Genomic DNA, 21,392 nt, shown 5'->3' with positions numbered 1-21,392 from the left:
TGTGTAAACTAGTGGTGAAGAACGCAAATGAACAAAAGAACACTAAAGGTTATATAATAGATAACAGTAAAGAAAATGAAATTGAAACTGATATCCCCAAACAGAAGCAATTGACCTCTGTTGAAAGTTAGAATTTGAACGGTGGAACTTTTGTCCTTTTGGAAGGTCTGTTCTCCTTGTCAAGCTCCCAGATCATTATTTACATTTCTGTTGATGCTGGGAAAGTGGAATAGTTGATCCGACGCCGGTTGCCATGGCAGCATCCGTGTAGGTCGTGGATATTAAGATTTATTCTGTGAGTTTAAGACTTTCACACCAAAACCGAGTTTAATTTAGCAGGGATTATATATTGACACGCACTTTTGTTGGTCATAAAGGCACTTTGATTGAGACTGAAAGTGACATTCCAGCAAGCTTTGTATTTCTAGATTTCAGACTTCAGGGTCATTGGGCCTATGTGGAATCGCACCAACTGCTTGTTAAAATGGATATAGAGGGATTGTTAGCTGTGACATAAAGCCATGAGCCCTTGTGCGTGAGCTGAAAATGCACCCATAAAATATGGATGATCCAGCTTGTTAGTTAGGAACCATGTTCATTTGGTCTTATCGTTCTCAACTATGAAAATCTGCGCTTTGTACAAAAGGGGGGTACATGTATACACGCCCTAATGTGCATGCGTTGTCCCCGCCAGACAAGCCAACTTGAATTTATCAGGAAAGTCGAGGCAGTCAAACATCCAAGCAGTGAATATTCAATAAATATATGCAGCCATCCCGAAACTCCTTACTCCTATCATCACAACAGCGTCATTCGTCGTCTTCAGCGTCATATTTTGCAATCATAACATCCCAGCCAGGGTCGTCAAAACCAATTCCCAGATCATCTTCGTCCTCATCCTCGCCAGGCTTGCGGAATCTGAACGCGAGCGCTTGAGAATCTTTGAGCCCTGCTCCTACGGGACCTGTGATAATTGACTTCCGGCCTCGCAAAGGTTGCTTGTTCATTCCGTTCCCTGCTTCTCCTGTCGTCGGTTTCAACTTTTCCCAGCCTTTTTCCAAGTTGTTCCTGTCAAGGGGTACACCAAATTCGATTTCGGCTGGATTTTCAGGCACAGTTTGGCCGTTTAATTCTGTAATGCCGCGAATTTTAAGGGCTTTCAGGAGTTCTTCTTTTATGGAATCGAATGATTGGGTAGGCGATACAAGGAGAAGGATTGTAACATTATGGTTTTTGAACCTCAGAGTCCATTTGAGCGAATCAGGTTCGCTCTACAGGGGTTAGTAAAAATGTTATACAAGATCAATACCAATTTCACTGCACTCACCATTTCGAATATATTAATCCGTTTAATCCCCAAGCGGGGTTTTGTTCCAGCCTCACTGATTGATTGTTGCGAATTAAGGTGGTTTTCAGTCAGGTCGGGAAGAAAGAGCCACCCAAACAGGGCTAGCGCAAACCAGCAACTAAAATCAAGAATCCCAATAGTATTTATTGACAACCACGGATATTTTTTCGACACGGCTTGACCCATATTTGACGTCAATTTGGTTAATACCATTGATTTTCGCGCCGTATTTACTTCCAGATTTTCCCTTTCTTTTGGCCTAGAAAATTACCGTGCGGGCATAGCTATGGGATCCAAGCAGGATTCCCTGCCTCCAATAGACGGGGAGCAAACTTTCAGCACCATTCTCGGCCATGCTAATCCCTCCTCCCCGCGCCTCAGCATCGATCCAATCGTCCGCCTGCCGATTACAGTGGGCGCTGCATTTACTGCCGGTATGGTTTTAGGAGCTGGCCACGGCAGCACGAGAGCGGCATTTCGATACCGTGCTGAGAACGCCCATAGACTACCAACCACAACTATGGGTTGGTACCATTATCACAGAAGCAAGAACTACAAATCATTTGTCGGGGGAGTGAAGGATGGAATGAAAATGGGAATGAAACTTGGAGCTGGGGCTTTTACTTTTTGCTTGTTTGAGGAGACAGTTGACCACGCCCGTCACGGCCAACAGGATTTCCTTTCCACGGTGACCGCTGGCCTCGCTTTCTCGGGTCTTTATAGCTTGCTAGGTGTGTTTGCGATGTGCATTTCATGGCACATATCATCCATATATCCATGCATGTGATGTGTTTTTTATCAGCATTTCAACGCTAACCAAAAGGATATAGCTCACCACGACGCATATACAGCTGCACGAACAGCGAAACTTGGTTTGAAATTGAGTCTCACCTTTGGACTGATCCAAGACGCCCTGGCAGCGATGAAAGGAAATCGACCCGGTTATATTGAATCCGTTTACCGAAAATTTCGTTCCGAGAATGAGTCCATTGATACCGCCTAACATTTAGTTAATTGGCTCTTCTTACGACTCTTCACTGAAAGCACATTTTAAAAGCTACAGTTTCCACTGCATAGAGCATATAGATCTGGAAAAACTCTTACTCCACGCGTGGTTATATTTTCCCCAGGATTATGCGACTATACCTCTTGCGACACAGGACCTGAATCTCCCCTCCTTGGTCAACTTAACGTTGACAGTCGCTAAAGTTTCTTTCATCCTCGTACAGCTTAGGGCATTGTAATGCGTCAGAATACACTTGCTCGTTTTCGGGGATCCGCGCCCTCTCCACTACGAGCAGAAGAGCTGTTCTAAAGATCCCGAGCCGACCGCTTCAGCTGGAGTGACAAGTCAGGGTTGTCCAGCTGTCGATTTAAGACTTTGTCCCGCTATCGTGCCGATTGTGTCCGTTCCAATTTTCATTACAGTGTTCCTACCCAGTCAGCAAAAATTACGGCACCGCTGATATCCTGTCAGGGCAACCACCGATGTGGCCAGTGGCCAAGTCGTTAAACTGCTAACGACCACAATTTTGGGAGTGTGCCGCCAGTGAATCCAACCGGTAACCTCGAAATTGTTTCCCACGATGATCGTAAGCGATATTGCGCTCATGTCATGCCAGATGGCGGGTCAATTTTGGTCTAGAACATGCCTGATGCGATGATGAGATATGAAGAGTTCTCCTTGACGCACTCAAACCTGTAGCCCGGATCAAAGCTATGCCAATTCCGCTGCCCACCCGCCATCTTGGTTAGCACAATGGAGCTCTTTGCTAATTTAACAAAGATTTTCACCAAATTGAACAGCGACTGGTCCGTCACTTGGTGTGGTTCAGGAATTGGCAGAATCACGGCTGTATAGCCATACACGGAGGCACTGGCTAATTTCCTATAGTCAGTTCTACTCTAGCCACACTGTCGTGTGAAGTTATATCTAGACTTTGAAGGTTCGATGGCCATCCTACCTACGATAGGTCTTTCTGCTTCTAAAAATGTTTATTTACTTTTGCTTATGGTCCTCTGCAAAATTCTAGTTTCTTCGAGGTACTTTATTTGGCACAATATAACAATATTAGTCCGGTTAACTGTTCGCGGTTTATTCCAAAGATAAAATTAATCATGTACTATACTTAACATAATCTATCCATAGATACTAAACACTGGGTGGTTTAGAGAATGAATATGTAGAAGCAATTTCGATAGCAAACTATCAAACAGTCTTGCCTACCACCAACGTGCTATAAACCCAGTAAATAGAGTCAATCTTCCCAGTAACTAAGCCGACTCGCAGACAAAACTTAAACCATCAGAATGGCTGCGATGAGGTGTATTGTGCAGTACAATATTTAGGCGAATTCTACAGAAGCTTGTTTTTGAAACGGTGCTCGACGTGGGCTATCAAGCAACTCAAAAATCAAACAACGATCATTCGAGACAAACACTGGTAATGCGTTCGCTCAGACACGCCCTTACACTCAATATCAGTATTATTGGAAACTTATCTTATCCGCTCGTCCATGAATATCCTGTCTCTACATCGACATGGTCGGTGACTAGCGGCAATCGACAACCTCCCTCTGACTATGACCTGCAGCATCAAACTAGTGGTCTCTGCCCATCATCACCTGGCACCTTAACATAGACTTGGCCAGCAACCAGCAGCATCTCATCAATATGTGTGAGGAGAATGCTGGCAGTTGTTTTATGGTTACCTGGAGTCACCGAGATGAAAGCGACGAGAGACAACGTGACATCCAATGTGGAGAAGGGAACAAATATACACATGAATACAACAAGGAGCATGTCGCAAATGAGGATGACCCGATTTCCATGACAGCTCCAGAGTTGTCAATACTAACGATGACCAGTTTGGTTGGACTGGGAGACATCATCGCGGCAGTAAACACGCCAAACCACTAGTTAGTGGCGCGCGTGTATAACCACACTTGTTGTTGTCAGTTGTTCTGGGCCCTAACGTAGAATGAGCCGTTCGGGACGTCAAGATCAGAAGACACCCGAAAGCATTCCAACATCGAGTCACTGAGGAGTGCGGTGGCTGAGTGACCAATAGAGGTCTGATCATGCTGCTAGCTAGCTAGCTGTGTACCCTGCTGCGCTGATACTTTTAGCAAGCCTTTTTACGGTGACCAGCTGATCAGCTCTACTGACCTCTGGTCTTCGACGACCACAGGCCCTGGCAGCTGGGCGAAGTGTTATCCTTAAATAACTGAATATATGCCAGGCACACATTCACTCAGGCACAGCAGGCTTAACACGGCTCAACATTAAACAAACCAGCCGCTGCCTGTTGAAAAGGGGAAATACTATGGAGCAGGACCACAGCCAGGTAAATATTCCAATTCAACAGTTACCGTGATCGTTTCACTGTGCCGGACTAAGCAGAAAAACTGACATTTTACGTACAGCCGCCTCCCTTCTCGATTCGGCTTCTGGGAGGTGGATCGAACGACGCTACCACCCCTTCTCAAAGCAGGAATGACAAGCTCTGGGCTGTCTTCCCTGCATCGTACCGCACAAGCACTGATGACCTTGCTGCCCCGAGCTATGATTATATGGCCTGCATGGAAAAAGAGCTTGATGTGCGTAGATTGAATAAAATTTTCAAATGGCTGTGGGTAGTTGGTCGACCCATGCCTCCCCGACCTCTTCACTACCAGCTCCTACTTGGGCGCGAAATCTTCGTCACGGAGCAGATGGACATGCATCTTGTCTGGGCGGAGGGTCGAGTATACCTCAAGCCCATCCCACGCTTCCTTCTTGAGCCCAATTTCTGGTCCGAATATCTTTCCTGCCGAGACGATTGCAAATGCCTTGATCATGAGGGTGCAGTTGGCTCACCAGCACACAGCCAGGAGTGTTCCCATCGAAAATTGCGAAAGTCTGCACTGGGATTCCTGTACTCCTATGCCGCACTGATCTCCCACGAGAGCGATTTTTACATTGCCAAGGACAAACGCCTGCTCCCATCGGGGGAGGACCGATTGACATGGCAAGGATGGAGAACTTTTGTTGAACAACTTGACACGGCACACATCTACCCGAACATCAACCCCCGATTCATATACGGAGAGCTTCGCCTGAGCCGTCTGAATAACATATATCGTTTTACCCAGCGCCCGTTTCTGGGCGGTTATACCAGACACTGGCAGGAATACAAGACCTTCTTTCGGGACAACTTCACATGGTTAGCATCCGCAACAGTATACGCTGCTATTGTCCTCGCTGCCATGCAAGTCGGGTTGGAAACAAAGGCTCTTAGTGACAGTGCTATGTTCCATTCAGCATCGTACGGGTTCACTGTTTTTTCCATTTTGGGTCCTCTTGCAGCCACTGGCTGTATCCTCCTTGCATTTTTCCTATTATTTTTGAACAATCTGGTAGTAGCTCTGGCCTACGAGAAAAAAAGGTTTTACCATATAAACACCGGCTCGGGGAGACCGTAAATTTCTTCAGGCCTGGTGGGTAGTTAGCATAAGTGTGGATTTTTATGATGCAAGGATACACCGACCAGATAGGTATCTGAGAGGTTAGAGGTCTAGAGTCATGGGTATGCCAGTACCATAGTTCACAATAGTTCGGTAATACGCTCAAGGTTCCCGCAACAACTCGTGTGTCCTCTCAAGTTGAAAAACTACAACGTCTGTTGGATATGAGACCTTAGTTCTGTACAAGCTTTCGTAGGCCACTCACTCGCTATATCGTTGGTTGCCCTAAGGAACGGACCACGTACCATATACCAAGTCTCAGCAGCACTGGGGGAGCTTGGGTGCGTGTGCATTATTCCCAGTGAGCATAAATTCTGCACGAAACGGATGCCAAGCCTACAGCTCTTTGGCTCCACCCCTCGTTTTGCTGGAATCCCATCGTTAGCAGAAGGCGGAAAGCCACTTCGGCACCGGGGTCTTCCCCAGGATCCAAACCTCCTGGCCACTTCAACTCTCAATACCCCTACCGCTTCCTTTGTTTCTCCTCTGCTCTATATCGCATCCGCTAATTATATCGGAATTACTCTTGGAGTTTACGCTGGTTTTGGTGGCGCGCCTCTTTCCTAAAAGCTCCACGGTTTCAAGTTCTTAAACGCTTCGCTGGCCGCGACCCATTGCACCTTCAAAGCTTCAGGCGAATCCGCGACTCGGTTGGATAAATATATAGAGAGAGGGAGATACGTCGAGGTAGGCATCTCGTCGACTACCAGCGAAGCTCAAATGCTGTTGGCGAAGCTCTTGGGCCACTTTCCTCACTCCCCATGCCTTTCTTGTGACCCTTTTCTTTCCTTTTCTCCCCTCAAGCTATGTTCAGTACTAATTATTATTGAGCGTTGTGCAGGATTAATATTTATTTTAATATTGGTTAATTCGCGCATTATGTCGTCGTTCTTCATTTATTGATACAATCCAAAAGACCGACAACGGGGAAATTTTTAAGGAAAACGAAAATAGAGAAAAAAACCTGCCGCCGCATCCTTGCGAAAGATAGAGGATCCATCATAATGTCTTTTCATCTGGCATAGCCAACCCGGATCCAAGATCTCAGTCGGGCCCAGAAGTACCGGAAACAATGAGAAGACACAGCAGAGGGAGCGGAGCTGCTGTTGTCAGCAAGTCCGTCGCGAGGGGCTCCGATCCGATGTCCCTCATACGCACTTTCGAGTCAGAAACAAACCCTTCTCGGCCAGTACGCCCGTCTCCCCTGGCCTCGTCGCAAATACAAGGTATGCCGCTCGATTTAGTCGACCGAATACGTTCCTTTCCTCTATTTCAATCGACACCGGAATCATTCCTTGCCGAAGTTGAACTACACCTTCGTCCGCAACTCAACTCCATGAACGATTACATTTTAACGGAAGGCGACGAGGCAAAAGCAATGTATTGGTTAGTACGTGGGGCAGTTGCAGTCACATCTCGAGATGGCGAAAGTGTGTATGCGGAGCTGAAGCCTGGTGCCTTCTTTGGGGAAATAGGGGTACTAATGGACAGGCCCCGAACTGCCACAATAATTGCCCGCACCCGATGTTTGCTCGTCGTGTTAACAAAGGAGGATTTCAAAAAGATTCTTCCCGGGTTTCCGGAAGTAGAGCAGGCGATCAGAGAGGAAGCTGAGGAGAGGTTATTAATTTTGGAAAAGAAGAAAAAGGAGCCACTAATGCAAACTGACCCTCTCGGAACCCATAAGCGAGCAACGAAGAGAGGGCGCGATGCATTTTCCAGAAGTTGTAGCTTCGACGAGGATGGCTCGAGTAGCACGAGTAAAAAACGCAAGTCTCCCAGCCCGAGTTACTCTGAGCATTCGACTTCCAGTGCCTTAGCCAACGGACTGGTCAGCATTCGATTATTGTTGAAAGAGCTACCTTTATTCGCCGGATTACCGTCCAATATTCTCCATTTTCTTGCTCTCAATGCCCAACCACGAACATATCAGCCTTTCACAGATATAATACGACAGGGCTCGCAGGGATGCGAAATATATTTTATCGTACGAGGAGAAGTGGAGGTTCTAGATGAGCACCCCGATGGGCGCGAAGCGCGTCGAGGAACGGATGCTGAGGGTCAACGTGAAGTCCAGGTCAAAGCTCGACTAAAGGCTGGACAGTATTTTGGGGAAGTCGTGAGCCTATCACTAGCTCCCCGTAGAACTGCTACTGTTCGCACGGTCACGTCCGTTGAATGTTTAATGATAAGTAGGGAGATACTTTCGGAATTTTGGGATCGATGTCCTACAGGTATCCGGGAACAAATCGAAAACACAGCTAGGGAACGATTGATCACTGCAACAGATGATGACGTCGAGATGGAGGATATTGCTTCTAATTCAGTACCTCCAATGGATGAACTTGTAATAAACGAAAATTTCCATGGGTCTGTAAGAAGGCAGTCAATGCCTCTTCTCACGCTCACCGAGACAGAACTCGACAGTCCGCACAAACCAACACGAATAGAGGATCGACCTATCCTAGGACCCTCTGATCCCGACCCTTTCCTAATTGTCGGCTTGGATAATGTGCGATCTAAGTCGCGACGTGGATCTCTTGCTCCAATCATGCCTGATGGAGCTTCCCCGTCGCAAGATCAACGACAGCAGTCTCCAGTGAGACCTCGGTCCGGTGCAGCGTCTCCGTCAAAACTGGCAACATTCAGCATTCCCAGCTCTGCCCTTCCACCCGAACAGTCAACTTCCTCACGCCATGCTGATAAAGAATCAGGCAAATTCCGTCTTAACGATAGCCTCCTCGTAGCTATATTCCAGCATCTTGAACTTCACCATCTCCTTCATCTCAGGGTCATCTCACGTCATTGGGCTAATATTCTTACCAACTCACCTCAACTTCTTCATTTTTTGGATCTCAGTCGCTACAATCGGAAGCTTACAGATGACATACTTTCAAATGTCATATGTCCCTTTGTCGGCGATAGACCTCGCGTTATTGACATGAATAGTTGTTTTCATATCACCGATGAGGGATTTAGGGCATTGGCAAATACTTGCGGGGGAAATCTCAGATCATTAAAGATGAAAAGTGTATGGGATGTAACAGCGTCCGCCATTTTGGATATTGCCAGTAAGGCGAAATATCTACAAGAGATTGATTTGAGTAACTGTCGGAAAGTCAGCGACACACTTTTAACTAGGCTTATTGGATGGACGGTGCCGAACCCTCCATTCGGACAGCACTATGTCAACGGGAAAGCCACCCAGAATGCTAGGTGGATGGGAATAGGGCTCATCCAGAATACTACTTTGCAGACTTCCCCGGCCAGTGGAACGGTTGTTGGATGCCCCTATCTTAAACGATTAGCGCTCTCATATTGCAAGCACGTTACAGATAATTCCATGCTCCATATAGCATCCCACGCAGCACCACGGCTTGAAGAGGTTGATCTCACAAGATGCACGACAATAACTGACAAAGGCTTTCAGTTCTGGGGAAATGCGCAATTCGTTCGACTGCGTAAACTTTGCTTGGCGGACTGCACCTACCTAACCGATAATGCTATCGTGTACCTAACCAACGCAGCGAAAGGACTACAGGAGCTTGACTTGGTAAGCTACACTTACGAACGCAGTTGCATAGGTCATCTAGATCATTTCAGCATTGGAAAACTAACAATACAATAGTCCTTCTGCTGTGCTCTTTCAGATACAGCCACAGAGGTGTTGGCCCTAGGCTGCCCACAACTGACGCATCTAAACTTATCATTCTGTGGATTGGCGGTTTCGGATCTTTCCCTGCGCTCTATCGGATTGCATCTTCTGCTTCTAGAAGAGCTTTCGGTCCGCGGATGCGTTCGGGTTACCGGCATGGGTGTTGAATCCGTCGTCGAGGGATGTAACTTACTTCGTGTTTTTGATGTTAGCCAGTGCAAAAACCTTACTCCATGGCTAGAGTATGGCTTGCACAGGAAGTATGGAGATAAGATACGGTATGAAACAGTTTTCCAGAATGGGAAACTAGTTCGATGACAGGGTAAAATGACGTGCATTGCTATCAAACTGTACCTCTCCTTTCACGACGATCAGATCTGTTTTCCGCTTTTCTTTCTTTTCCAACACTCCATCTATACCATCCTATTTTCCTTCTCGGATATTACGATGTCTTCAAGCTTTATTCCCAATTGCCCATATATATCTACGATCCGGGGTTTTCAGAGACAGCCGCGAAACTATCACTTTGGCGTTTGACATTCATTGCCCAACCTGCACCGATGTATTCAAATCTGCTCTTTCTCCCGATTTATTTAGTGATTTTTCTCTTCCCTTTTGATATTTTTACTTTACGACTGCCATGATATCCACACCACCATGTTCCATCTTTGGTTTTTTTTTTTTTTTTTTTTTCCATCATTTAATTTGGTCTCCACGCATCCGAGTGGCTCTTCGAGGATGTTGGTAATTCACCTACGGTTTCTGCTGGAATGCAGGTGCTTAGTTCTTCTACCATGCTTTCTTGGCGTTTTATAGAGGACGGATTTCAACAGAAGCTCGTTGATAACTTGCCTACTTTCTTGGATTTTAGTGAGCTGTCGCCAAGTACTCAAATCCCTTTTTTTTTTTTTGGCTTTCTTTCCTTTCTTTTTTGGAAAAGCAAAACTAACTCATATGCGTGCCCATGTTCTAGAACATATTTTCTTGGTAGTTATGGGGCTGGGCTGCTCTCACTACAATAAGAAATGATTTCGATATTTTGGATTAATGTCTCTTTTTGCCTTTCATTGCTTTCTATACGTTCTTCCCCCTTACCAATTTTTGATTTTTTTCTTTCTCGCCATCCCAAAGTCATTATATTATCTTTTTCCCTTGCGCTTTCTTGTATACTTTGTTGTGAGGGGGCAAAGAGTTTCATCCTAGCTCTGCCGATTACATTTTTTCATTAATGCGTTTCTCAAGCGGATGACCTCCTTGAACTGTGATCCTCAATGTGAGGATAAAAGCTTAAAGGAAGCTCGAACGCATTTGAATGAAAATCCCCAACTATCTTGGGGCGTTATTGCAGAGTCATTTATTGTTCCTTTCCTTTTCACGTTGCGACGCGCCAGAGAAAGAAAGAAAAGTGAGAGCAAGAGAGCATGAGAGCATGAGGGAAAACATCAAGGCAAAGAACAAAATGACATTGTTTTTCCTCCTGAAACAAAATGCCATTGTGCAGCTGGACAAAGAAAAAGCCCAACTCTCTTGGTGAAAATCAATGCGCATCATGCGCTGTCAAAGAATATCAAAAGGATTTGGCCTGAGAAAAAAAAACCATTCCTGCACGATTTCAATTCTGCTGCTTTTTGGGGAAACTTAACCTCAAGTCGTTTCTATCGCAGATATGTCAAAGGCGCCTCAGCCTTCTCCTTTCTCCAACATACTCATTTTTATCTCAACCCCTTTCAACCAGAGAACTCTAAAATGCTTTGATGGAATATTTTGTTCATTTTTTGCCATGATTTTCCAATCGCATTTGGCGGCGGGAAAATCCCGAAATGAAAGCCATCATCTATTCACCAGAAATATTCTCCCGACGGAGATTATATATCACCTTCAAAGTGTCCTCGACTATGCTGGGTTATTTCCCACCTCCCATTTTCGTTTATTTTAGAATTTCAATTATCCTGGAATACCCGTCCGAACGCAGTTGGGTAACCCCCTTTTTCGATTGAATATTTTCCAACGAGTTTTATTTTGTTTTTTTCTCTGCTTTTTTTTCCCTTCCTATTTTTGGGAGGGGATTTACAGCTCTGTACACTCCTGTCTTGTACCATCCACTGTCTAGTTGAGTGATGACGTCCTCCCAGAATGATAAGGGACTCGGGGAACTTGCGAGTCTGTTTGAGTCAGAAAATGGTTCCCAATCACCAACAATGGCCCTTGGACAGGACGGGTTCTTCGCTGAGCTAGCGCAGGATGCGCCGGCTATAGAACATCAACACGCTGCTCCTTCGCCCAAAAGAGTCAAAAAGCGACTCTTCAGTGGGGCAGACACAGAGACAGAGGATGTCTACGAGTCTAAGAGGGTCAAATTAGACATGTATGAGAAGGTGAATTCATTTAATCTCAGACAACGTATAGACACGTCCGTCAAAATGAAAAATTTACGTTCTATTCCAAAGAAAAAGACAAACGACAAGGGGAAGGGGGAGAAGCCGGAGGAGGTGGGTCAACTGACGGAAGATGAGCAGTCGGGGGATGAGCTGACGGAGTGGGATGTGTTAACGGAGGATGAACTGCCACCGGATGACGAGCTGAACAGGTTGCGACAGGAGTTGAATGATAAGGAGGAGGAGTTGGCGAGGGCGAAAGCGCGGACTGAGCATGCGAGGGGGCTTGCGAAGGCCCGGGGGGCTAACGAGGCTGCGGGGGCTGAGGGGGTTGAGGGGGGTGAAGGGGATGAAGGGGGTGAGAAGGGAGGCAGCAAGAAGAAGGCAGCCAGCAAGAAGAAGTCGGAAATCGAGAAAAAGGCCCCAAGATCAGTAGAGGCGTGTAACATGTGCAAGGTATGTATCATCGACTCCGTGGCTGATTTACATATTTTTATTCCATCTCTCTGCCTTTGGGCGTCGTAAATATTGCTTATCTGGTCTATAAACATTCCCTCTAACTAACCTCCACCCAGCTTCAATCCTTTTTGTTGTTTTTCCATAGCTAACCCTCGGCAAACTAGATCAAAAAAATCAGATGCAGCGCCAATAGAATTGCATGTAAATCGTGCAGGCAAGCAAACGAACTATGTTGCTTTACTCACCCTACTACTGGAGAGTCGTTTCTACGCGGATGGCGCGTAAGTCGATTTGGAGATGTAGTAAAGGAGCTGGGGCAGCTGCGCAAAGAAAATGAGGAATTACGAAAACATAGTGATATGTTGGAACGGAAATGTGGGCAGGATTCAGAGGTCAAGAGCTTACTTGACGAATGGAGAAGACAGGAGAAAGCGAAAGACGACGCCAGAATGAAGGCCCGAAAGGAAAGATTGAAGTACCAAAGGAAATTTAAAAAGGAGTATCTGAGAATGAAGGCGGCGGTTATAGCCAAGGCAATAGAAACGGAAAACAAAGATACGCAGAAACTTGCAGGAACAGGAGCGGGAACACAACATGAAAATCAGCCACAGCGCGTTCCAGCAGTAAGTTCCATGATTCCCCGTGGAGATTGTTCCTCAATCCCATTACTGACTTGTGGAAATCAGGATAATTCTATGGCCCCAAGTGGAGGCAATCTGCAAGCCTACCAGCAAAATCCCTTTTCTGATATAGGTAGTAGTTATCCTGATCCGTATGGAGGTAGGTTCACCCTTCCGACAAATATGATTATCAACCTCCTGGGACTATTGGAAACAGCTAATTGAAATTTTCTTTTCAGGATTGTCATCCATTGTACCAGGAGCCTCCAGCTCTTCAAGGGGCCAAAACTTTCCCGGACTTCCTTCTCAGCACAGCCTTGACTTTGCTCTTGACCCTGAACTCACAAAACCTCGCCAACGCAATCGGCAACAACCCCGACAGCCTCAACAGCCTCGCACTAGAGGCAGAAATCCCCCCGCCAGGCAGCCTCCACACCCAAGCCAGGGCATGGGAGAAGCATCTACGAAACAAAACGTTGATCCACGGACACAACAAACTGAGCATGGTATCTTTGTTGACCCCCAAGACCTGCAGTTGAAGCCAGAGATGCCAAGGCAGCCAACACACGAACATCCAGAGCGAGACCTGCCACCGCAGAGAACCAAAAAACAATTCGATGACATCCGCGACTCTGAGTTTTAGGGAAATTGCTCTTTCGTTGGAAAGGAATTTTTTTTCACCTCCATTCTTTCCTCTCTTCCCGGTTACTGTGGTGTTGGAGGATAGTGTATATGTATGCATGATGATGGGGCCGAGAGTGTCACCAGCTATTTTGTGTATATCTAGGCAAAAAAGTAGGAGCGCTGGTGAGCATTTTGATCCTAATTCTTCTGTTATCCCGTCACAAACTCCTTCTGCCTCTAGATTCTGGCTCCTCTGCTCACGGCGGTTTCGACACCAACGTTGGTAAATATAGGTTACTCTCCCAGCTATGATTACCACGCTTTTATTGATTATAGTCGGTCTACTTCACTTTTTTTACTTCGCTTGTTCAATTTTTCCCCCTTTTCTTTCCTTTCCAGTCCTTTCCTTTATCTCTCTTTTTCTTTTCCTTCTTTTCTTTGGAGTTGGCCTGGGTTGGACCACGATTGGCTATTGTCTCTCTTGAATTTTATTGATCAATGTCCTTATTCTCATATTTCATTTTTTGTTTAAAATGGCTTGGGTGTTTCCCAAATGCATAGTTACACGTAAGAGAACAACAACAAAAAGTTTCAGGATCAAGGTGATAACTAACGGTGCAAGTCATATTTGCTATTATTGTTCATTCATACAAACTATCGGTCAGCACAATCACAGCTTCCCGTGTGTGCAGAAAATGAGTGAGAAAAGTGCTATATTTTGCACCCTATGTTGATACAGATGGGAATGAACTGTTGAATATATGTTCAACATACACAATGACAGATTGAATATATGAGGCACTTGAGAGAGCCATGTGCTCGTATGAATATCTTAAGATTTCTTTCACAGGACTAGCTTTTTTTTTCGGGGGTGAGGGGGGGGGTTCGTAAACTCAGAGACCATGATATACTCAATAATATATAAAACGTGCATTGAACACTTGGTGATCATGACATGTATTCAAAACACACATATGAACAACTTGATTCATGCACTAGTAGCACTACTAAATTAGGGAGAATGCTATGCACCCCGTATTACCAACTATCAAAATTTTATCTATCCATCTATCTATCTATATATGCAACGATGTTATAGCTAAGGTGCTGGATTATTCAAGATACCATAGGCAGGCAATGCGATCTCCCGCTGACTTGCTTTTTCCAAACACAACAAACCCCTTTGCTTTCGCACCATTCCCTCACAACTCCTGGGCCAACTTCTCGATCCTCGCCGATGCGGCCAAACCCATCGGTGTTGAGCCATGCAGCCAGGTCTTCGAGCTGAATAGGGTCATACATGAGAATCTTTTCATACCATGTAGGTTGTTTTAATCCGTTGAACGCTCGAATTCGGGGTTGAGATTTAATGGCCTTGGTGATCTGGCTAGCAAGGCTTGGCGGCTCGATTGAAAAGGATGTAGAGCTAGAACGTTGTCTAGAATGTCTGGCATTTGGAGTTGCCGGAGATTTTATTTCAAGCATATTTTCTTGAAGTGTTGTGCCGTTCCCATTATGATCCAAAGTAGGTAAAAACGAAACTGTTTCCCCAACGGAGTCACTTAGTTGATCGTCGTTTATGAGGATCGTGTGTGAGGATATAACGTGCTCTATCGGCAACATTGATGCGGTCGTTGTCGAATTTTCAATTGGTAAGAAATTATTCGGTTCCTGAAACTTAGAGAGAGCTTTCGCCTGCCGCTTTTTGGGCGATCGCCTGTTGGCGAGGGTAGCTGAATCAGGTCGTACCCTCACGTCTGAATGATTCTCTTTGCGAAAGCCATTTTTCCGGGCATCATCAGTGCCTTGATTCGGTTTTGACTCCGGCATAAATGTCTTAGATTGGGTTTCCCAGCACCTTTCAAGAAGTGAGATCATATTATCCCTACTCTTGATAGGTTTGAAGCCATACGCAGCAACCTTTTTCGCCAATTCTGACGTTGTAAACCTGCTGAATGCCGGTTTGTTCCGAGGAGCACATTCAAGGTTTGTTTCTGAAGTATTTGCTGAAATCTTGGGATTGAGATTTTCTCTATCCACAATATTGTCTGCTACGGAGGAATGGTTCCCGTTCTCCCCTTCTGTTGTGTCAATATCCAATTTTTTGTCAGGAACATTGTCAACGTCAACCAAATTTCGTCTTGGTGGGCCCCTGTTGCCAGGGTGGCATCTGGATTTGGTTGCGAGAACAGAAAGCCCCATTGAAGGCTCTTGAAAGTCAATTTCATCTACCTCGAAAACGGCACCCGTTAAATCTCTGGCACTTGCTGACCAAAGATTCTTCGAACCGGACAATCTAAACAAACTCGAACCTAAATTCTTGCCTTCTGAAGAGATCCTGTAGGGGACTGCAAGCTCTGAAACAGCTGCTGAGTTACTTGGTGAGTTTTGGATGTCTTGTGTTTCATCGCATCGATATTCCGGGTGTCCTCGTTCTAACTGACTCGAAGTCCCAAATAACAACTCCTGTCCTTCGAAAGATTTGAAAGCCTCAAGTGGAGGAACCACCCTAAATACCGGAGGGCCATTGTCGTTCTTCAAGGTACTTGACTTCCCCCTACCTGAATTTGAATGTTTCATTCCAGATGGCCGATTCGATATGTTCTTCCTTCCGGGACTTTTTGGCGCCACATTTTGGATATAATCTAAATCGACCGTCTGATCAGCCACACAGTATTTGGCAGTGGCGTGCGACGTGATTGTCGTTAGTTTTCCCTTCTGTGGTTTCTTGGCCTTCACTCTTTGCTGTTTTGAGGAGGAACCCTGAATGTCTTCAGTTGTAGAGGATTCGGTAGGAGTTGGGATTGCTGGAACGGTAGAAAATTTTTGGAGCTGGAATACAGTTAGCCAGCAACCTAAGGCAAGATAGCAAGAAACTGGCGAAGTACCTCCATCGGACGTTTAGTCGTGGGAGCATTACGGAAGCTCTCTGATTTAGTCCCCAGCGATGTTTCCACTACTCCGCTGAATCCGTAATCAGAAAGCAGAGTCCCCACGCCGTGCATCCTAGTCACAGCCTTACCGCACGGCGACGAGTGGAGCTCAGCCACATCTACCACTGGTGTTGTTACCTCTCTCGCAGGAGTCCAATCATGCCGCCTTTTGATAGCCTGTTCAAGTTGTAATTCGCTCGATTCATTGTCCATGTCATCTCCGACCAATGGCAATGTATTGTTGCAGACTTTCGACGACGGAATCTTCGCGTCTAGATCAAGGTTCTCAGAAGACTTTACTTTCGAAACCCGTGCATACAATTTTTTATCTGCTACGCCATCTCGTTTTTTCATGCGTTTCGTTGTCGCTCCTTTCTTCTCTCGTTTGTCGTGGCCAACGATGAGGCGATCCCCTTCCACGATTTTGATTTCTCTTCGCGTAGTGGTTTTAGGACTCCTTGTTCTTTGTTTATGTTCCTTTGATGGTCCGGTTATAGATTTCTTCTCCCTACCAGGATTATTCCTTGGCACACGTCTAACTTGCCGGACTCCATGGCAAATTGTGTTTTCTCCATTTGAGTCAGGACTTGTTGTCTTGCGAGATGGTGTTTTTGAGAAACTCGCCAGCAACGTCAAAGGTGTTGGAGGGGTTGACGGCGACGACAACTCAATGACGTTCGCAGGACTCGGGGGCGAGCCAACAATAATAGGAGTAACAGAGCACACCAATGGCGTGGGGTTTGATTGAGATGTGATGGCAGAGTTATCCATTGCTCCGGGAATGCCTGTGGGAGTATGGGGCGAATTAGAAAATCACCAAAGGCCTCAACATCTGTGAGAGCCGCAATGCTGCTTCAATGTTTCGATGTTATCTGTGACGTCGAGATTTTGACCAAATGAGAAAGCTTGGCGCAGTCATCTTGGAGAGTTACCCAATTGGGACAGAGTGGCGTGCTGTCCGGGCAACCACATTGTTGGCTACTCCGTCGAATAAAAATACGCACCAATTCCAAGAGAACTGCTACTCTGTTGCAGTATCTGGTATTTCGCGCTCGTTCTACTGATTGTATTTACTACTATTCTTTCACCAGTTATTTTTGCAGCAAGTTGTGCGCCGTGGAATGGCAGTCATGCCGCCTTTTTAGAGGGTACTAGTAGTAAGCACAGTTCCATGGCCAGATACCAAGAGAAAGATTCTGGCAGGTTGATCAAAAAGAAAACTCCTAAATAAAAATCTCCTGGATTCGGCTAACGACTTTCCTGTTATGAATGACAAGTCCCCTCCCCGACCAGTATATTCCTGACATAATTCACAATAAGAATGAAAATGACCATCATTAACATATGTAGCAGCCGAAGCTTGCGAAAGAATCCAATAGAAATAGAAAAAATCGAAGCCGTGAGAGGGGAAAATATCCTTAGATGGCCATTCAACAATTTCTGATATAACATCGAAATCAGCCGCAGCATCAAGATTAATCACGAGCCTCTTAAAGCCATGAGGCCAAGAATGGTCCTTTCGAGATCTCTCATTTCGATCTCCACCGGCTTATGGGAGTAGTTCTGGCCAGCCTTGCCAGGTTCAGCTTTCAGCGCTGGTTTAGTAATCCCCGAACCCAACTTATATGCCTTCTTAATCCTGCCAATATCTGACACCAGACGGAGGTTGTCGTCGTCAAAAGTAAGTGAGATTCCCTTGACCACTTCCCCCAGATGTTGAGCTACGGACTCACTTGTCACCCCTGGTGACATGGACACTTTTACCACTATTAAATCCTTTGTGGCGTCGGTCAACCCAAATTTTCGAAAGGATTCTGCAATCTATCGAGCAGTCAGTCATACCCATCTAAATACCGTGGGGAAATGATCAAGATAGAACGATGGCACGGACATTATTATTAGCGCTGAGCGAATATACTATTTCTGAATGAACATTCTTCGACTTCAATCGGTTGTTTTGGTGGTCATTAAGTGCTCGAAACACAGCTGCAAGCAAGTGGGTAGTAGAGAGCATCTATCGGCCTTTCAGGTTAGAACTTTTTAAAAAGAACCAAATGCCCCTCGTGTGCGGGGTCGTTTGATGGGGCAATAATCCCACCGTTGCAGCGTCGATGAAGGCATATTCAAATTCAGTATTTCCAGCAAGTAGTTGCTCCCTTAGAAACGATGCATTTTGGAGATCTCGATATAACGCGATATGCACTGGGCTGTTCGAGGGAAGATGGGAAAGCTGGATCGTCTGAATGGAGGGCATGTTTAAAGAACGGTATAAAGATGGTGCCTCACATCCAAGGGAAAACAACTGTTGGCAAATATGGATGGAACCCGCATGGTCTTTAAATATGTAGATCAAACAAAATGAAATTTCAAGGGCAAGTTCAATGTCCCCCACTCCTCTTGGTTGGTTTGACTCGACATTCGCAGCTATCTATGGATCACGTGATTTGCATCATTTGGAAGATTCTTGAACCCGGAGATCCGCCCATTTTCCTCTCTGCTTCTCAAGATTCCACGTCTGTGGTCCTTCGTTCATCCTGATCTCACTACTAGCCATGTCGTTCATTCTCCGTCGCCCATTTGCCGTCTCTACGGCGCTCAAACACTTTCCAAGGCAGCCAAACACAACTTCTCGATTCATTCACAGCTCCCGTTTGAAACAAGCGCCATCCTCCTCATCATCGACTCCGAAGCGGCCTTCCACCTTCGCACGATTCCATCAAACATATCAAAATGCATTCCGCCGGACATACCGACAAATCTCCTACCAGGAAGCACATGCGTCAGGAAACAGGACGCAAAAGCTACTCTATGGCGCGGCCATCGTGGGAGGCACCATCGTTGCAACAAACATGATCTTCAACCGCGAAACGAGGGAAGATGGCGGCATGCCACTCTTCGAGCGGCAGTATCTGAACCAAACCTTTATGCACACTGGCCTTGGTATCGGAATAATCGCCGTCGCAGCTCGCGCTCTGCACACCTCCGGTTGGTCTTACAGGCTGATGGCCACCAATCCATGGGCGGTTGTCGGGCTGAGTTTAGTCGCTAGCATCGGGACCATGTATGGCACATCTTACACGGCTCCTGAGAAGTAAGTGGAAAACGAATTCCTCCTCCCCCCCATCGCCACCATCCATCCGTCTTCTCTATTCCTCGAGAGACCTAACATCTTCGAAACAGCTACCTCCAGAAATACGCTCTGTGGGGCGCCTTTAACCTGACCCAAGCCGCCGTCCTTTCCCCGCTAATGTTCCTATCCCCCGCCCTTCTCGCCCGCGCTGGCCTCTACACAGTTGGCATGATGGGCTCTATCGCCTTCGTCGGTGCAACGGCCAAGCAGGAGAAATACCTCTATCTCGGCGGGCCCTTACTTGCCGGCGTTGCTATCGTAGCCTTGTCCGGCATTGCTCCCCTCGTTGTCCCCGCCACGGCCGCCCGAACCCTTGCGTGGTCTGAGCGCATCTGGCTATATGGTGGCCTCGCGGTCTTCGGCGGCTTTACGCTCTATGATATCCAGAAGATCTTGCACCATGCCCGCATGGCGGAGCGACGACTAATTAAGAAGGACGTCGTGAATGAAAGCATCAGTCTCGAGCTTGATTTCTTGAATATTTTCATCCGGATGGTGCAGATTCTAGGTATGAGAGGCAACAACCGGAAGTAGACGCTTCCGGCTCACTCGAAGTAGGATGCCCTAGAGCTTAGGACGTTACAGGTACACGCCAAATGCTCAATTTTGAGGTGATATATCTAGACGAAGGTTCACATCTACACAAACATGACAGACATTCCAACACCCCAATAGAACTTCAAAGAAGGAGAACGAATGAGAAGAAAAGGAAAGGAAAGGAAAGGGAAAAAAGAAGAAGGCCCAGAGTGCACAATCCAAGCATTTCGAACTTGCCGAGAAGGTTGCTTCCCGTTTACTTTTTTGTTTCCCCCCTCCCCTTCCCAGCCTGTATACATAAAAAGCCATATTTTTCGTTCTGTTTGTTTTCTCCCTATCAATCTATCCCATCAAGACCAGAACAGAACACGAGAGCGGGTTATGAAAAATCTCCCATCAATCAAAATTTCCGAGTAGGAAATGAAGGGGAAAAAAAATTAAAATTAAAATTAAAAAAAGAAAGAAAAATTTAATATAATCGAGACCAAGATATATATATATATATATATATCTTTCCCCTCCCTGCTTATATTTTGGAATGAAATATCTGTATCTCTACAATGCTTGGACTATTGGTAATAATAATATTACCCTCACACGGGACACCTAGTTGAACGTAGTTACTACCTAGAAAAGTGGCTCTCATTACCATCATGGCTAGAATCGCCTTACAAATTCAAACCATAGTTAGGCCCAGGCACACACACCAACATCACCGAGATCAACAACACATCATGATGCTAAACTCAGCAGCACCCATCAGCAGAGCAGAGCAGAGCCTACCAACTAGAACTAGTTAGATACTAGAATTCTTCTAAATGACTGACAACGATTGGCATAATATTTACATCTATATAAGGAAAATATCCGGAGTAAAATTAAGTACACCTGTCGTAGAGTTGCAGGATCGTAAAGAATGATAGAAAAAGGAGCCAAACTCCTATCTCCCTAGTAGATCTTGTCCAAGGCTAGAATCTATGCTAACCGTGTTGATGATCAGCTTTTTTTTTTTTTTTTTTTTTTTTTTTTTTTTGCCATGGTCAACTACGCAGGAAAAATGAGGAAGACATGAGATTATCTAAGGGGGTCGATTAACTATATGACTCTGAAGCAGCTCTTTAACGCGCTGGGCAACGTCGCATCAGTGTTTTGTTTTTTCCATTCCACATTCCAATCAATGAAAAGTAAAATAACCTTTTGAAAGAT

The 21,392-nt window shown here is 45.8% G+C and overlaps 8 protein-coding genes across 8 annotated transcripts; 5 read left to right on the top strand and 3 right to left on the bottom strand.

Moving 5' to 3' along the window:
* Nucleotides 1-809: 809 nt before the first annotated feature.
* Nucleotides 810-1,534, bottom strand: HCBG_00476 (uncharacterized protein; the record flags this gene model as incomplete). The annotated part of the gene is made up of 2 exons (XM_045427526.1): nucleotides 810-1,271; nucleotides 1,328-1,534. The coding sequence occupies 2 exons, from the start codon at nucleotides 1,532-1,534 to the stop codon at nucleotides 810-812; spliced, it is 669 nt and encodes a 222-aa protein (XP_045291501.1).
* Nucleotides 1,535-1,634: 100 nt separating this feature from the next.
* Nucleotides 1,635-2,351, top strand: HCBG_00475 (uncharacterized protein; the record flags this gene model as incomplete). Its single annotated transcript, XM_045427525.1, has 2 exons — nucleotides 1,635-2,079; nucleotides 2,179-2,351. 2 exons carry the CDS (start codon nucleotides 1,635-1,637, stop codon nucleotides 2,349-2,351), a joined length of 618 nt encoding a protein of 205 aa, XP_045291500.1.
* A 2,322-nt stretch (nucleotides 2,352-4,673) lies between these two features.
* HCBG_00474 (uncharacterized protein) lies at nucleotides 4,674-5,811 on the top strand (the record flags this gene model as incomplete). Its single annotated transcript, XM_045427524.1, has 2 exons — nucleotides 4,674-4,694; nucleotides 4,774-5,811. The coding sequence occupies 2 exons, from the start codon at nucleotides 4,674-4,676 to the stop codon at nucleotides 5,809-5,811; spliced, it is 1,059 nt and encodes a 352-aa protein (XP_045291499.1).
* Nucleotides 5,812-6,925: 1,114 nt separating this feature from the next.
* HCBG_00473 (cyclic nucleotide-binding domain-containing protein) lies at nucleotides 6,926-9,826 on the top strand (the record flags this gene model as incomplete). The annotated part of the gene is made up of 2 exons (XM_045427523.1): nucleotides 6,926-9,406; nucleotides 9,482-9,826. The coding sequence occupies 2 exons, from the start codon at nucleotides 6,926-6,928 to the stop codon at nucleotides 9,824-9,826; spliced, it is 2,826 nt and encodes a 941-aa protein (XP_045291498.1).
* Nucleotides 9,827-11,625: 1,799 nt separating this feature from the next.
* HCBG_00472 (uncharacterized protein) lies at nucleotides 11,626-13,605 on the top strand (the record flags this gene model as incomplete). The annotated part of the gene is made up of 4 exons (XM_045427522.1): nucleotides 11,626-12,339; nucleotides 12,507-12,965; nucleotides 13,029-13,122; nucleotides 13,202-13,605. 4 exons carry the CDS (start codon nucleotides 11,626-11,628, stop codon nucleotides 13,603-13,605), a joined length of 1,671 nt encoding a protein of 556 aa, XP_045291497.1.
* A 1,097-nt stretch (nucleotides 13,606-14,702) lies between these two features.
* HCBG_00471 (uncharacterized protein) lies at nucleotides 14,703-17,491 on the bottom strand (the record flags this gene model as incomplete). Its single annotated transcript, XM_045427521.1, has 3 exons — nucleotides 14,703-16,418; nucleotides 16,475-17,304; nucleotides 17,452-17,491. The coding sequence occupies 3 exons, from the start codon at nucleotides 17,489-17,491 to the stop codon at nucleotides 14,703-14,705; spliced, it is 2,586 nt and encodes an 861-aa protein (XP_045291496.1).
* A 360-nt stretch (nucleotides 17,492-17,851) lies between these two features.
* Nucleotides 17,852-18,864, bottom strand: HCBG_00470 (uncharacterized protein; the record flags this gene model as incomplete). Its single annotated transcript, XM_045427520.1, has 3 exons — nucleotides 17,852-18,340; nucleotides 18,411-18,533; nucleotides 18,618-18,864. The coding sequence occupies 3 exons, from the start codon at nucleotides 18,771-18,773 to the stop codon at nucleotides 17,999-18,001; spliced, it is 621 nt and encodes a 206-aa protein (XP_045291495.1).
* Nucleotides 18,865-19,038: 174 nt separating this feature from the next.
* On the top strand, nucleotides 19,039-20,714 carry HCBG_00469 (bax inhibitor family protein; the record flags this gene model as incomplete). The annotated part of the gene is made up of 2 exons (XM_045427519.1): nucleotides 19,039-19,610; nucleotides 19,700-20,714. The coding sequence occupies 2 exons, from the start codon at nucleotides 19,072-19,074 to the stop codon at nucleotides 20,181-20,183; spliced, it is 1,023 nt and encodes a 340-aa protein (XP_045291494.1).
* Nucleotides 20,715-21,392: the final 678 nt, after the last annotated feature.

The sequence above is a fragment of the Histoplasma capsulatum genome (genome assembly GCF_000150115.1).
Source record: "Histoplasma capsulatum G186AR genomic scaffold supercont2.1, whole genome shotgun sequence".
In the NCBI taxonomy this organism is placed as follows: domain Eukaryota; kingdom Fungi; phylum Ascomycota; class Eurotiomycetes; order Onygenales; family Ajellomycetaceae; genus Histoplasma; species Histoplasma capsulatum.
This window is presented reverse-complemented; position numbering and strand designations above follow the sequence as displayed.